The sequence below is a fragment of the Triturus cristatus genome, chromosome 11, assembly GCF_964204655.1.
Source record: "Triturus cristatus chromosome 11, aTriCri1.1, whole genome shotgun sequence".
NCBI lineage: Eukaryota > Metazoa > Chordata > Amphibia > Caudata > Salamandridae > Triturus > Triturus cristatus.
The window spans coordinates 93,699,197-93,716,288 of record NC_140594.1 but is presented as its reverse complement, the minus strand read 5'-3'; the positions used below and the strand labels follow the sequence as shown (position 1 = coordinate 93,716,288).

Here is a 17,092-nt window from a genome sequence, read left to right as displayed (position 1 = left end):
GTTCCCTGCCACCTTATTAGCATTTTGGAAGGGGTGATGGAGCAGCACGTGAGCTTCCGTGGTCATTAACTCGGTGGTGGGGCATGTGCTCGTCGCCATTGAGATGTATCTCTGAGCGGTAGATTAAGGCTGCGTTCGGTGCAGTGACACAGCCTCCAAGGGGAAATTATCTGTCATCCCTCTCAGGCGTTGATGAGAAGAACCTGAGGGGCGGAGGGCAGTAACAGGGGGTCCGATCCTTCACCCGATAGCGTCTCTGGAGACGAGACATTTTGGAGCAGTTTGAGATGATACACCAGTGGCATCTGCCTGTCCCAGGCTGCCCTGCGTCCTCTCAAATCCCTGTGGTGCACTTAAATGGCGTACAAGAGACATTTGTTTGCTCATGACAGAGATACTATTTCGGTGGCAGGTGTTTTGCAAATAAATAATAATGCAGTGGCTATGTGGGCGTAGCGAATCAAACCTCTGCTACTTGCATATTCTGTGCTGGCAGGTCATGGGTTTGAAACTAGAACAACCATCAAATAAATACGTGCCCTAGCATGCATTGTGCACATGGTGCTGGTGAGTTAGTTTCCATCCTGATCCCTTGTCAGGTGTAGTAAAAACTACATAAATGACATTGCAAATACAATCTGGACTTGGAGGTGCTCTAGCAGCAGCTGATTACCAATCAGTTCGTTCTTACTGACGGATGCTGCGCTGAGGTGTGGGGGGGGGGGCACCCTGAGAGTTGGAAATGCATTCTATACGCATACTGGTAGTGGGTGCTCGTCTTGCAGAACGTCCTTGGTGAAAACTCTGTTATTGCTTACATAAAAAGTCTGCCTCGCGCATTTAAGTCCATGACTGCACCCTGTTCTACTGTTCGCCATGGGCTCCACGCCTCTCTCTGACCATGATGGCTTTGTGCTACAACACATTCTCTTTGCCAGTGTCACTGGAATTATGTGGCAGTGGAGGACCAAATATATGTCAGCTTTGACAAACTGTGTGGCTAGAAAAAAAACATATGGTGCATGATGGGGCACTATTTTGTAATTTCAACGCACAGTAATGTTGTCTGGTCAAATGTTTCACGTAATACGTAGCACTGAACACAAAAGTTCAGAAATTGACGGAGCATCTGCCAAAGCTCAGCACATGCCTGTCACACTTTTTTGTGGTTACTTTTGATCCCTTTGATTAGAAATTTAATGTGCTTTGCTGAGTACTTCAAATGATAAGGCAGGTGCTTTGTGGCAAGTGTGGTCAATCCATTATTATATAGAAAACACTGCAGTAGCATATTCTTATAGTTGCAGTGACATTTGGTTATACCCAGGACCACTGAAATTATCTAACAGGAGACGACCAAATTATGTGGCAGAGTTAATAATATGATACAGCAAGAAAAGGTAAATTATGCAGCATATTTTGTAACACCATTACTACATTATGTTGTCATTTCATCCATGTTAATACTGTTATATCAAATATTCCACACTATTCGTAAGTCTTTAACATTTAAATACAGCAATAAACTACTGAAAGGTGACCAGTCAAGCTTTGAAGCTTTGGGAAGGTCCTTCCACTGGGCAGCAGCCCAAGTTGCTGCATTTTTAGTACATTTTGATCTGTATGCGAGCACTGAAAAAAATGCAGTTCCTCATTTATAACACTTTTTTATTATCACTTTTCAGCATGCAGCAAAGCACCCACACTGCTCTATAACATAGCTTAAAGACATTGGCACTGCCAATAGCTCTGGCTAAACACTCATAAGGTCCCAAAAGCGAGACCTATTGGCTATGACAATGCTTGTTTCCTCTGTTTTGCCCCCCCCCCTTTTTTTTGGCCTGTGCTTGACAGATCAATGTCAAACCTTCCATGAAGTAGTCAGTGTTGATAAACATTTTTGTGATAGTTGTGTGTAGATTGACTGAATAGCACCAAATAACTAAAATAAAATAAAAACATGGCTTTACAATGCCTCCAGATCCTTCAGTTTATAATTAAAAACAAAACAGTCAAGTCAGGGGTTCTCAAAGAAAAAGTCATGCCCAGGAGGTAGGATGACGACATTGTTTATTGATTGGATTTATGCAATATCTACTCACTAACAGTTGAACTCGCTTTTATTAATCAACATGTATCTTTTGTAAAACCTTTCAGTATAATTTTAACGAAAGCGCTAAAGAGATCATGGGAACATTGCAAAAGGAATTTGATGCTCGCCCAAGCCTCATGGCAGTTTCGAGTTTCCTCTTTATCTAGTGGAAGATTACATTTCTCTTTCTTTGCGCGCTTTTAAAAAGGCCAAATAGTCATAATCTGTTATATCATACAAACTTTGATTTTTCCGAGGATATGGGTGAAACACCTCAATGACATAACCAGCCTTGATAAGAGCTTCCTTCAGAAAATCCGCATCCATGCAGAGCATAGGAAACTTGACGTCACCGACCATGTAAAACGTTGCTCCGAGGGTAGCACACATTATGAGATGCCCTCCGGGCTTTAACAGTGAGGAGACATTTTTCAGAGCATCACAGTAGGACTTCTCGTTTGAGACAAAGTGCTCCAAACAGTGTGCCAAGAGCAGACAGTCAGCCTGGGGGTGGATGACGGGAGACAGCGGGTTACCGCACGTGACATCATGTATGAGAACTCTGTTGACTTTTTTCTTTAACATGTTTTGCTTCTCAACCCATGTTTCCCTGAAAGCAAAGAGGTACAACTTGATTAACATGCTTTTAATTGCTGAATCACACATGTGTAAAACATACGCAGATAGCCGTCTTCGTGGCTGCTATAACAAGCTAAAGAAGTTGTTAAGTTTGCTGCCTTCAGGAACAGTGCTCCACACTTTGTACCGCTCGCTGAGCAATCTTCAGTCTACGAACTCACCATACAGATGTCTTTGCATTTCACCCTTCCGTGTACTAAATATACTGGGGGTTATGTATGAGCCCTTGCGTCACTTTTGCGCCGCCGGTGCGTCACTTTTTGTGATGCACCAGTTGCGTAAAAAAATTAGCCTTGTTGCACCATATTTATAAAGTGACGCATTCAGGAAGATGGGTCACTTTGTAAACCCCTGCGCCACATTATACCTGCACCAGGTATAATGTATGCATTCTGGCGCAAGAAAGGGTCGTGGAAGTGACACAGTGAAATCTATTAGATTTCATTGCGCCACTTCCAGGAGGCAAATGCGTCAATGTCTTACGCCTGCCTCATGGCAGGTGTAAGACTGACGCGGGCACATTTCACACACTTGCCCATGTGTAATGATCCATTGCTGGAGTTGCGTCACTTTTGTGACACACTCCAGCAATGCGGCATTTTTGCGCCTACAGATATGTCAGAAATATTGACATATCTGTAACTCCTTGCAACATGATGGGCCATACTGTAAATATGACGCATCATTGGTGTCGCAAGGAGGGCGCAATCAAAAGTGACGCATCGCTGTTTTCTCGCAGCGATCCGTCACTTTTCATAAATGAGGCCCACTGTTGTCAGTTCTGCTTTTTTGAATGAGTTGTTTGCTTGCCATATAAGGGTATTGTGTACGTTTATGAGTAGATGTCATAGCAATTCACAACCCTAGGCATTTGGAACAAGGCATTGACAGTGTATCTTCCACATCATAGGCAAGGGTTTGGGAGCAATCATCTCCCTCACTGTCAATCGATCTTTTATGCACCTTTACCCTCTCACCCACACAAGACACACCAAGGGGTACCAGTTCAGGAGAACTGCCTGCAAACCATTCTCTGAGCCGATTGATACACTTCTACTTGGGTATCAAGGCGCAACAAAAAATAGTTCCCACAGAAGTTCTTTCCAGGTCCTGACTCTCAATTTCAAAACACCATTTTGACATGACAGACTTGACCCTCAACAATGTCCTTCATATCTTTTCCCAACAGAACCCTGGTTAAACGTCTCCACACTGACAATCTTGACAACCCCAACCCCACCAGTGGTACTAATTCACAGAAACTCATTTCAGAGTTCAAAATATAAGACATTTTCTTCCTTTCAATGTTTGTCAGCACAAGGGAAATCTACAGATATGAGGTACATCAAACTTTACACCAGCTACCGCCCTCTCAGTGGTAACTCTCCCTCTTTGCATAACAACTGATCGAATTCAGAATAGAAAGACCAAACTCGGCCTCCTGTAACATATTCCTAGGGGACTTCTGTTATATTCTTGTCTTCTCCTTCTCCCTGCTGCTCAGCCTGTGTGTGTGATGTCATCGGAATGTTCGTGGATGCATGGTTTGAAGTGTGGTCAGTTTGAGTGAGATGGGCTGAGCAGCTGGATGCTGCTCCCGGTGGGGCCTTCTTTACCATCCTACTTACAATGAATAAATCTCCTTAACTACACCTACGGCTCCTGGATTACGTTACCTGCCAGAGAACTTTCTTCAATGTAACAGTGGCGACGAGGATGGGATCCCTGGGACACCTCTGCTTACAAGTCCAACTGCAACTCCTCTGCCCCAGTTTACAATCAGATGGATGTTGCTAGGGGACCGCAGTATTCCATTTCATCATGGCAATCCATGGTAACTAACAACAAGGTAAGCTATGTAGAATACAACACACCTCCCCCCTTGAAAATAAAAAAAATAAAACTATGTACATACGTAATCTTTATATCTTGAAGGCATTGTACGTTGTCTTACATTTGTTCTGACCTTAGCAACAGGCAATCCAACAGGATCAGTATTAACTCTGTATGCAACAATATTTTGTTGAGTACTTGGAGACATAACAATTTCAGTGTTGGAGCATGGTGATACCTTCCTAGTGTTCCACCAATTTCCATCATCCAACTTAACACTGTTACCCTTAACAACCATAATCTTTTTGGGAGAAGACCATTTAGAGTGACCCTTTTTTGCCTTGTCTCCAACAAATACTCTCACAAACATTCCTTGCATGAAACAACGTTTTGGCTTCACAATGTTTTCATTAAAGCGATCACAATAATTTTTTTGATATTTTTCTACTCTATTCCGCATTTCCTCTAAGTTTGCATTGTATATTCCAGCTCTATTCATCCAAGGTGGCACAGCCACAGAACACGGAATCCTTCCTTTAAGTAAGGAAAAAGGTGTTTCTCTTGTCACTGAATGTGCAGTTGTGCGGTACGACCACAACATGTCCTTGACACACTGCCTCCATAGCTCTTTGTTTTTACATGCTAATTGAATACATTCAACCAGTACTCTGTTGAAACGCTCCACCAACCCGTTTCCCCTCAGATGATAGACTGGCGTGGTAGTGTGTTTAATTCCCAACTTCCTTAGAAAACTCTCAAATTCATCTGATATGAATTGGGGTCCATTATCTGTAACAAGTTCAGTGGGGCAACCTTCCCTTCTAAAAATGTCTTCGCAAAATGAAATAACAGTTGCAGCCTTGACCTCTTTAACAAAGGCAACTTCTGGCCTCTTTGAAAAGTAATCCACCATAACTATGGCAAATCTCTCTAATGCATTTAAGATGTCGCAAGGTCCACATATATCAATGGCTAATTTATCCCATGCACTTTTAGGCATGGGCGACGCACTTATAAAGGTTTCTTGAGAAGAGTGGGTCTTGTCGCTACACGCACAAGCCATGCAATCTCGAACAAAACGCTCAATCTGCACATCCATACCAGGCCACCAAAAATCTACTCTGATCCTTCTCTTCATAGCTGACATTCCCCCATGCCCTTCATGCATGATGTTTAGTAATCTGTTTCTTAATTTCTCCGGAACCACTAATCTACTACCTCTCCTAAGTAGACCTTCTATCACATTCAACTCAGACCATATCAATTTGAAGGAATTTAGATCCTTATGTGCCTTCCATCCTTGTTCACAACTTAAGGTTTTTATAACCATGTCTAGTACAACATCTTCCTCCATGGCCTCCTTCCATTCACTGATGGCCGTACACACATCCTTTATTTCAGCAACCATCCATTCATCATCTTCCTCCTCATATGGATTTTCTAACGGTAGTCTAGATATGCAATCTGCATTTACATTCCTTACACCTGGAATATATTTCACATCAAAAACATATTCTTGCAAACGGTATAGCCATTTTGCTATTCTGGGAGTAGCCTTGCTTGCACCTCTAGTGGAGAATAGATCTATCAAAGGTTTGTGATCAGTATGTAATTGGAACTTGGTTCCCCACACAAATGTCCTAAAATATTGTATACCCCACCAACATGCTAAAGCTTCTTTCTCAATGGTAGAATAAGAGTGTTCTGCCCCTTTTAGTGTGCGGGACGCAAACGCCACTATCCTTTCTTGTCCCTTGTGCATCTGGACTAATACTGCACCTAATCCATTATTACTGGCATCAGTAATGATGCTAGTTTGGTCATTAGGGTCAAATGGCCTTAAAGACACAGCATTTATGATGCATTTCTTGATAGAATCAAAATTTTGTTGACATGCTTCAGTCCACTCGAATTTGGCACCTTTCTTCATTAAGTTCCTAAGCTCTTGTACCTTGTCTGAAAAATGGTGAACAAATTTCGAGTAGTACTCTGCTAACCCCAAGAATGACCTGAGTTGATCTCTATCTCTTGGGGCGGGAGCCTTTTCAATGGCTTCCACCAAACTACGTTTTGGTTTTACTCCCTCACTGGACAAAGTATGACCAAGATACTCCACCTCATTGACTCAGAATTTGCATTTTTCTAATGCAATCGTGAGACCAGCTTCAGAAAGTCTGATGAGGACCTCTTCCAAGATTAAATCATGATTGTTTTCATCACTCCCCCATGCCAACACATCATCTTGAAAAACCACTACATTTTTAAGACCGGTTAAAATAGATTGCATCACCCTTTGGAAGACAGCTGAAGCGGATGCTAAACCAAATGGCATGCGTTTAAACTGAAAAGCTCCTTCTGGTGTAATGAAAGAAGTGATGTGCTTTGAGTCTTCGTGTAATAGAATTTGATGGTATGCATTAGATAGATCTAAAGTGGTGAAATATGTTCCCCCTTTGATAGTAGTTAGCATTTCGTTTATTCGTGGGAGAGGATACTGATCTATCCAGATATTGTCATTTACATCTCTCAAATCAATGCACATCCTAATATTTCCATTAGGTTTTCGGGCCAAAACTACTGGACTTAGCCATTCAGATGCCTCAATTCGCTCAATAATATTTTCGTTACACAATCTGACCAATTCATTTTTACGTTTTTCTCTTAAAACCAAGGGTACATTTCTTACTTTATGTACTTTAGGGGTAGCATCTACTTTCAAAATAATTTTGTGTTTGAATTTTTTCAAACACCTTAATTTATCACTGAATAAATTGGGAAATGTATTAACCCATTTGGAAGTTGTGCTTGGTGAGGTTAGCAAAACTTGTTGGGGATGATTAGGATTCAATACTATATTGAGTGCTCTCTGTTCCTTCCATCCTAAAAGAGATCTTCCTTTCCTCTCAATTTCTATACAACCTAACACAGGAAGTTTTTCACCACAATACCCCTCTGGAACAACGGTGGGCTGCAATTCATTCAAATTACCACCTAAACCTTCCCAAATAAACTTGTCTATAATAGTAAATGGGGAACAAGAATCTGCCCATACATCTACATCCTTGTTCTTAATTTTGATGATGCATTTGGGAGGGCGATAACTAGGAAGCTTGTTTCCGGTCCAGGGAAGGCATGGCTTGGCAGTTCGGGCTGGACTGTTCCCATGAGGCACAGGGTCAGACTGATTTGCATATGGCCATGTCTAAACTGGGGTGGCAGAGTGGGCTAAAGAACGGTGATGGATCAAACCCAGATCTGTTGACTGGGTGTGAGTGTTTGATTGGTTCTGATGCTCCGTCCAAATGATCAGTGTCTTCCTCATAGTAGGCGGTAGGGAACGAGCATCCATCGCTAGTTTCTTTACCTCAAGTAGTCGGGGTGCCATTAACTCATGGCACATGGCATAGAACTCCATCAAGAGGCTGACAGTAGTCGTGCACCAATGATTCACTGTACATGGCATAGAACTCCACCAGGAGGCCGAGAGACACCAGTACTTTGCCCAGCTTCATCAAAGTGATAGCAGCCATTATTTTATCAATTGTTTTGTCTGCCCCTAATATTTCTGCCGCATCCAGGTTAAGGGAGGTCAGGGTGAACTGCGCAAGGTATGATAGCATGGACAGGGTTGCAGCTCGATCATGACAGGCATATAAAGTGGTATAGTATATCTTATTTATTTTATTTTATTTATTTTAGAGGTTTTATATAGCACTGGCTGGACCCACAGGTATCAAAGCGCTTTACATGGTAAGAAGGTGGTCACGGTATAAAACAATCAGTCAACAGCATGTAAAACCAACATATCAACAAATTAGAAACAGCTTGAGTTTACATAAATCAAATACACAGGTAGGAAGAGCGGGTGCTATATACATAAGTAAAACAAGGAAGTGGGAGATTATATTTCGTATGGTGGTATGGGAAGGGGAAAGGCATGAAGGGCAGTAGGGGGTAGGGGTTAGGAGGTTAGACGTGAAACAGGGAGGAGGGAAGAAAAAGGGGGACATTTAGTAGGAGGGGGTAGTGGGAGGGGGAAAGGATGAGAGAAGTGGGTAAGGGAGAAAGCTGAGCCAGTAGAGTGTAGTGGAAGGGGAGAGGGAGGGGAGGAGAGAGAATGGTAGGAAAGATGGGGGGCCAGAGAAGTGGAAGGGATAAGGGCGAGTTCAGGGCACTGGTTAGGATCCCCAATATTTATTGAGGAGGTGCATTTTGATGTCTTTTTTGAAGATGGAGTAGGAAGGGTTACATCGTAGGTCTTTTAGGAGGACATTCCAGATGTTTGGGGCATTTCCGGAAAAGGACTGGACTGAGTGGATTTCATTTTTTGCAGGTCGTGTGCTGCCTGCTTTGCAGATTTTGTTGGCGAGGTATGGGGTATATTTGGATGGAGGGCTTTGTGTGTAATGCAAGCAGTTCTGTAGGCGGACCTGCCTTCAATGGCGAGCTATTTAAGGTTTTTGAGGGCAGGGGAGATGTGGTCGAAGCGCCTGCAGTCATTGATGAGCCTTGCTGCAAGATTGAGCACAGATTTGAGTGGAGCAAGGTGGACCTTGAGGGCTCCGGAGAGGATGGTGTTGCCGTAGTTAATACGCAAAAGGACAAGAGATTGGACAACTAATTTAAAGTCATCAGTATAGGGATAAAGGGCTTAATTTTCTTTAGATGAAAGAGAGTTAAGAGGGCTCCTTTAGCCGAGTTTTTGATGTGCACATTGAGAGTTAGGCTTTTATCGATGAAGATACCCAGGGATTTTACAGAGTTGGACAAGGATAGGGAGCAGTTGAGGGCATTGAGGTCAGAGATCCAGGTTTTAATGGGGAGATGGTTGTTTTTAGGGAAGAAGAGAATGATTTCAGTTTTTTGGGGGGGTTAAGTTTGAGATGACTTAATTGGAACCAGGATTGAATCTTGGTGAGGGTGTTGTTAAGGTGTAGGATATCCGTGTGGGTTTTGATCTTATGGTAGAGTTGGGTATCATCGGCATAGAGGTGGTAGTTGATACCAGCTTGTTTAAGAATGAGGGTATGGGGTTTCATGAAGAGGTTAAAGAGAGAGGGAAAGAGAATAGATGCTTGGGGGACTCCTAGCAGTTGTGAATTTTGATTTGCTGTTATCAGTGTTGGAGGTAGGAGATGAACCATTTATGTGTCGTACCATTGAGGCCGAATCGATCTCAAAGAACATTAAGTAGGGCAAAGTGGTTGACTGTATCGAATGCAGCAGAGAGATCAAGGAGGATCAGTAGGCAGGTCTCTCCATTGTCGAGGGAGTGGTGGATGTCATAGACAATGTTAAGTGTGGCAGTTTCGGTGCTGCAACTTTTCCTGAAACCTGATTGTAGGGGGTCTTACGGCTGTCTTAAACAGCTTAATCCAATCAATCTGCATTTGTAAAGCACAGCTCTTTCACCACGGGGGTATCTGGGAGCTTTGTCCCCATTGAAGAGCCAGGTCTTAAAGGAGATGGAGAGGGTGTGTACAAGGGTGAGTGAAAAGGAGCTTAGGTGTCTAGTGAGTTGTTGGAAGTTCAGTAGATGGTTGAGTTAGGCAGGTCCTAAGACATAGAGGGCTTTATAGGCATGCATGAGGATCTTGAACTGGCATCTTTTCTGGATGGTGAGCCAGTAGAGGTCTCTCGGGTGGGGGGGTGAAGTGGGTTTGTTTGGGGAGGTCCAGGATGTGTGTGGCTGTGGTGTTCTGTATAGTCTGGAGTCTTCTGAGGAGCTCTGTGGAGATGCCAGCATAGAAGGCGTTGCCATAGTCGAAGAGGTTGGTGATGAGGGCCTGAGTGAAGGTCTTTCTAGTGTTGGTTGGGATCTGCAGGCCACCAGCTGTGTCCCATGTGGAAGTGTTCTTCCTGAAGATCAGTACTTCAATTTTGTCGAAGTTGAGTTGGAGGCAGTTGCCTCTCATCCATATGGCTACGTTGGTTATGGAATTGCAGAAGTTGATTTTGGCGCTTGTGGGGTCCTTGGTGAGTGAGAGGATCAGTTGAGTGTCATCTGCATAGGAGATTATGTTGAGTCCGTAGGATCTGATGATGTCTTTGAGGGGAGTCATGTAGATGTTGAACAGGGTGGGGCTGAGGGGTAATCGTTGCGGTACGCCACTTATGATGTCTTTGGGTGCAGAGATGAAGGGACGCATTTGGATGCTTTGTGTGCCTCCTGTGTGGAAGGAGGTGACCCACTTGAGGGTGTCTTGTCATATGCCTGTGTTGTGGAGTCTGTTGATGAGGGTGTTGTGGAAGACTGTGTAGAACACTGTGGAGAGGTCAAGGAGGACCAGGGCCAGCGTTTCTCCACAGTCGCGGAGTGTTCTGATGTCGTCTGTGGCTGCAATCAGTATGCTCTCAGTGCCATGGTTGACATGAAATCCTGATTGGGAGGCATTCAGTAGGTGGTTTTGCTCCAGGAATTTTGTGAGCTGCTGGTTGATGGCTTTCTTTAGAACTTTGGCCAGGTAAGAAAGCAGGGAGATTGGACAATAATGTTTTAGAACATTGGGGTCAGCGGAGGCTTTCTGTAGAAAAGTATTAGCATGGTATTTTTCAACTCTCTAACTCTTCCAATGACAAGGATTGAGTAATTACTGTTTATTACATATGTCTCTTTGGCTTGTGTAAATAGGACTCTGAATTTTGAAATGCTGTTCTGCTATGTAACTGTAGAGTTGTGTGCAATTAACATGTTTTTTATAAAATATTAGCATTTGAACTATTAGCTTGTATATATTAGTCAGTACATATTTCAAATTTATGACACACATGTATTTTTCTTATTTCCCTGATGAAGCCTTTGTGAGGTGAAATGCGTTCGCTGTGCTATTTTGGAAATATAAAATTAAAAAAATTCAGCATCAACACTTTCAATCATCTGTCTATACTAAATGTGTTTGTATATAATTATTCTTGTTGTCTCTCATTTTTGGTTTATAACTGACAAATATTATGTGCATTATATTAATGCAGCTGGACTGGTTACCATGGTTCCCCGGCGAATCAGGTGTACATATATTTGATTGCAGGTCATTACTGGTCTCCCTAAGCGAGTGATGATGGCTATGTGCAGGGGAGAGTGTTGTTGTAAAAGCAGAAGCATCCTTGTCTTCTTTTCCAGAGGAATAGTGAGTGTCGCAGACAGCGACCAAGGTGCATTAGAAATGCAGTGTGTGTCCCAGGAGAGTAGCAGAAGATGTCACTGTAAAAGCTGAAAATCTTTAAATAAATTTAGCCCCATAATAATATTGAAATATGCTTTAATGTTGACCTAGGAAATATGTGACATTGGAGGGGTTAGAAAAAATGCAAAACGTGCCACAAAGATAATGCTGCTGATTTCTGCAAAAAGCTCCCATTTCTATTGTTCCTTCACTGCAAGGCCTCAAAATATTCCTATTCTTTACTATCCCTTTAATAAAATGAATAATCTTTGCAAATGCAGACTAATTGAACTGCAAAACTTGACATCTTAATGAAGCGTGCTTTCTGCTGCAAAATGTATTTCCTTTCCACCTCACATCGTGTGATTTCATCGAATTTAGATCGTTTTCTTTGCAACATGCTTTTAATGAGCAACTATATTAATGAAAGACAATTCTTGCTATAGCTCAGAATTCGATAATTTAGACAGGACATGCTAGATAATAATGTTTCATTTCATAGAGCAGACCATTGTTACAGAATTGGACACTGAACAGCTAGCAAAGTAGACTTTCAAAAGGTTCGTATAAGAAAGTATCTTTTGTAATACATTGTGGCCGCATTCAAATAACTACATGTCAACATGGACGTTTACCGTGAGGATCGAGGAAGAAGTTGAAAGACCAAAGGAAGATCCTTTGTTATTGGCGAGGGATGATTACAAATTTCGAGTTTGCATCATGTTTTATGCTTTTCTGTATAGTACATGTTCCTAGCTAGAGAGTTAAGGCATTCTTTGTGCATCTTCCCTGCCATGCCCTTGTGGTAAATATTTCATTACCGGTACTATTTTTTATGCGGTAAAGTCTAGTAAGAATAACTCAGTAAATATAAGAGGCAGAATCCGTGGTATTAGAGGTTCTAAAAGGCTTTATTCCTTGACAAAAGAAATACAATTCGAATTGCAGGCTTCTATTCCATCACCACGAAAGTTCAGGAAGGAAGGGCATACATTATTGACAGATAATCCGTTTTATAGGAAATGCATTACAGTGAAACAGATGCAAGAGGCGTAACAGCTGATAATACAGATAAAATGTGCATACGTAACTAATAGAGGCGGACATATGGGCGTAATTTAATAAACGTCATTATACATGATGTCACAAGTGGGTGGATCCATGAGAGAATCCTGCAATGTCAGCAGAAATATTTGGCAGAGATGCGCGCGCAGCCGCATGACGTGTGATTGACGTGCAACTAGAGGGTGAAGGGGACTTGACATTTAGCTCTACATGTGGAGACAGAAGTCTGGTGGGTCATGTCAACCTAATCCCAAATCATATCTAATATCCTATGTTTAAAGAACAGTGTTATCCAAAAGGAAAGGTCTCTAGGATAGAATCTATTCTATACTGACTGTTAGTGCGTGTACAAGCGTCTAAGTGTCTACATGAGATGCGAGGGGGTAGGAATATTCCATGGTAACTGGGGCTATGAATTACTTGCATGAGGACAGCGAGGCCTGGCCCTTTGCACGGTAGCTGGAGGAATGTTTACCTAAACTACTAGACAGGAATGCATCGGATGAGGAGCGGAGTAGATAATTTTGAAGGTGAAATACAGTTTTTGGCAGGCAACAGGCTGGATCAGGCACCGTTAGCCGCGCAGGAAGTAGGACAAAGTTCATGGATACAGATGCAGGCTCAGACTGGAGCTTTCAGAGGCAGAAGGCAGGAAAAGGCTTGATGACAGAATTCTGGGCCTACTCGCCTGAATCTGTAAAATGTGGAAAGTGAACCACATAAAGTCGGTGGCCTTTCATACTTAGGAATGGAATATCTGACCCATTCATGGCGGATCTGAAAGAGGACATGTTGACGGTGGACGCACATATATTTGCGTCTTCAAAACTGGAACTGGAGGGAACATACATGTACTTATAGCATGCACATGGAGCCGTTGGGGTCTACGATAGGGGACATAACTGATCACAAAATTCATATTTCCTCATTCCCTCCTTGTCCCCTACGGACCCTCAGGAGATATCGATCTTCATCAATCCATCGATCTGTTCATATAGCATCATTTGTTCTTCTTTCTTCTTCCGGGATCTCGAACGAAAACTTGGATGTGGGATACACGATGTGGCACACAGACCACAAATCGCTGGCCCACATTGTAGACATAAGCAACAACTGAATAGTATGAGGAAGCCAATACCTAGGAAGGATAGGATTCTCCATCCCCAGGCTGACAGCACGCTCCAAAACCAACCGGACCAAGTCCAGGTGCCTGGACTCTGGTGTATCTGGCTTACAATCTCATGAAGGCGAGTTATGGCTTTATATACTGACGGCGAATTTTCTGGTATGAAAACGCAGCAACTTGATCCGATGACCCTACAAGCTCCGCCCCTATCGGCCAGGATGACGTCAAGGACAAGACGATTTTGAAGCACAACAATCCGCATAGCAGACTGCTCTTCTGTTAAATTACCTAAGGCGGAAGTAGTCTCGTTCACATCAGCTTACTATTAGTAACTGTACCTATATAGGGAAAGAAACCTTTATTGAAATCTGTGTATTGTTCCCATGTTGTTTCAGTGTAATCGACAATTGGGAGATCTCTCTGCTGTCTATTGTGTACTAAATGGGTATTTCTATGATAATCAGGAGGAGCTAGGAAAACAGGTGGCAGAAGGAATGCTATGTAACAGGTACCATCCCAATCTAGAGGTAGACGTATATATGCGGTCTGGCCACATATGAAGTAGGAATGACGGGAAGCTCTAAATGTAGACTTGCCTTGATCACTGAATGTTATTACAGTGGTGCATTTACTATGGCCCATGTGTATGGAACCATTCTTTCTTACACATAATTCCCCTTTTACTGGGAATACCGACATGGCGGGCAAGATTGGTGTAGCTTCAGATTCAACGTTCAGGATCATGAGGTTAAGTGTAAAATTACCTAATCCATATACTTCATTTTCTAGATCAGTTCCTGTTCTCTTGGGAAGTCCCTCCTTGTTAGGGTAGCAGACTTTAAGCAAAACTAGGTTCAGGTTTCCCCATACCCAGTTGTCTTGATAAACTGCGGAATTTGAATCTAGGGAATTAATCAAACTAAACCATGCTCCACAGGAGCCATTGTGTGTGAACGGATAGGGAAAGAGGGGCAAAACTCCCTTATAGTTCTGATAGGGAGGGAGTCGGCCACATATCCAACAATTTGTGGCATTGCTGGTCTGATGGGAGTGATGTAACATACTAATGAATGTGTTATTGCGCAGCGCAAATCTATAGGACAACTCATGCGGAGGTAATTCGCTAAAAGAATGTTCTGCAGTTACATTGTAAGCACGCTTAAGAATAGGGTAATACATGTGCAATAGTATGCTGGAAATAATGATCAGAAGACTTAGAAAAAACAAAATTAATAATGTTACTATGCAGTGACTACGAAGTGATTTACAATACGCATGCTTTTTAAGCTGCATCTGTTGATTTCTTTCTCTATTCTGGTCTAGAGGATACATGTCAGAGACAAATTCAACCGATTCACCTTGGAGAGGACTTAAACAATCAAATTGTCTGACTTGCTAGACCTTAACTTTAGTTTATAAAGTTCAGAGTTTGTTAATTCAGCCAAGGGGAGCTTTGAGTCTGTCTGTGAGGGAATGCAGGGCTGAGCGTTCACACTAGATGGTAGTCCATAAAATTTCTTGATATGACTCGAGTGCAACCACCCTTTACGTCCCTCAATCTTCACGGCTGTCCTCGTAGTTAGTAGAACCAATTTTGGCGATGTCCATCTAGGCTCCAGTTGGGTCTTTCGGTCAAAGTTCCTGACCAGAACCAGGTCGCCAGGAACCACGTCATGGGGCTTCACCTCAGTATTATCGGGAAAAGCTGCAGCTACCTGTGAACGACAAGATTGTAGTGCAGACATCAAGGAAGCCAGGTAATCTGTCAGCATATTACAGTCAACATCAGTGATTTTGCGAGGTATAGGCGTCCCCCACATATTTGGTGGTCTACCGAAGATCACCTCGTACGGGGATAGCCCTGTTCGAGAATGTGCTACCATCCTCATGTAAAAGAGCGCAACTGGTAAGGCTACTATCCAATCGACACCTTTTTCTCTACATATTTTGGACAATCTAATTTTCAGGGTTTGATTATGGCGTTCCACGAGACCTGCTGCCTCGGGATGTCGGACACAGTGGAATTTCCATTGGTAGCCTAACAAAAGGGAAACGTGTTTCATTAGTTCGGATGAGAACGGCTGGCCGTTATCTGAGTAGACAACACGTGGTAAACCGTACCGTGGGAAGAATTCTCGAACTAACTGTTTGGCAGTAGTCGGGGCAGTGTAATCTGAAACCGGGTAGGCTTCTGTCCAACGGGAAAGAGCACAGACAACTACGAGAACATATTTGAATCCTCGACATCGTTCCATCTGGATATAATCCATCTGGAGGACTTCAAAAGCATGATCGGGAGGTTGAAATCCACCCTGCTCTACGGGGATGCTTTTACCTGGATTAAACTGACAACATATCATACAGGTACGTACTTTCTGTTTAGCTGCGGCTCGTAAATGTTTGTTAAACCAGATGTGTTGAATGCTGTCTAGCATAGCTTTTTCTCCTAGGTGCGCTGGACTATGTATAGTGTTAATGATGACTTGAACCATGGAGTCGGGAAGAAACCATATAGATTTTTCCTTCGTCATCCATCCTTGATCTGTTTGGATCCCTCCTAATTCAGTCCATTTCTTTATTTCTTCTGGTGTAGCATGTGTCTGTATGTCAATTACATCAAGGGCGGGATCCTTAACTGTCATGCAATGTGTTGGTATCGGAACTATTGTCTTTGTCGCGTCAGTTGTATGAGTCTGATTCTGAGCAGTCTGTTTAGCTGTTCTGTCAGCTAGGTCATTACCCTGAGAAATGATATCGGTAACTTTTGTATGGGCTTTGCATTTCATAATCGATATTGCAGTAGGTAGATGAATCGCGTCTAATAGGGCTTGAATGAGGGGTCCGTGTTGGATGTGGGCACCGTGAGAAGTTAAATAACCTCTCTCTCGCCACAGTACGCCGAAGTCATGGACGACTCCGAATGCATAACGTGAATCTGTGTATATGTTGACTTTCTTATTTTTGGCTTGAATACAGGCTTGCGTCAGAGCGATGAGCTCTGCTGCTTGGGCTGACAAAGTGTTAATACAATTTGTTTCAATGACTTCAGTGTCTGTTGTGACTGCATAAGCGGCCACTAACTCTCCTGTACTTGTTCTCATACATGACCCATCTACATACAATGTCAAGTCTGGATCTGACAAAGGGATATCTGTCAAGTCTTGTCTGGGTTTC

At 42.8% G+C, this 17,092-nt stretch overlaps 1 protein-coding gene across 1 annotated transcript in view; it reads right to left on the bottom strand.

The window, feature by feature from the left end:
* Window positions 1-2,053: 2,053 nt before the first annotated feature.
* Window positions 2,054-17,092, bottom strand: part of LOC146783300 (indolethylamine N-methyltransferase-like) — a 176,702-nt gene continuing 161,663 nt past the window's right edge. Inside the window, exon 3 of the mRNA XM_085633530.1 lies at window positions 2,054-2,702. Coding sequence (XP_085489656.1) covers window positions 2,267-2,702 — 436 coding nt within the window. The 3' untranslated portion in view covers window positions 2,054-2,266. The remainder of the gene's footprint in view (window positions 2,703-17,092) is intronic.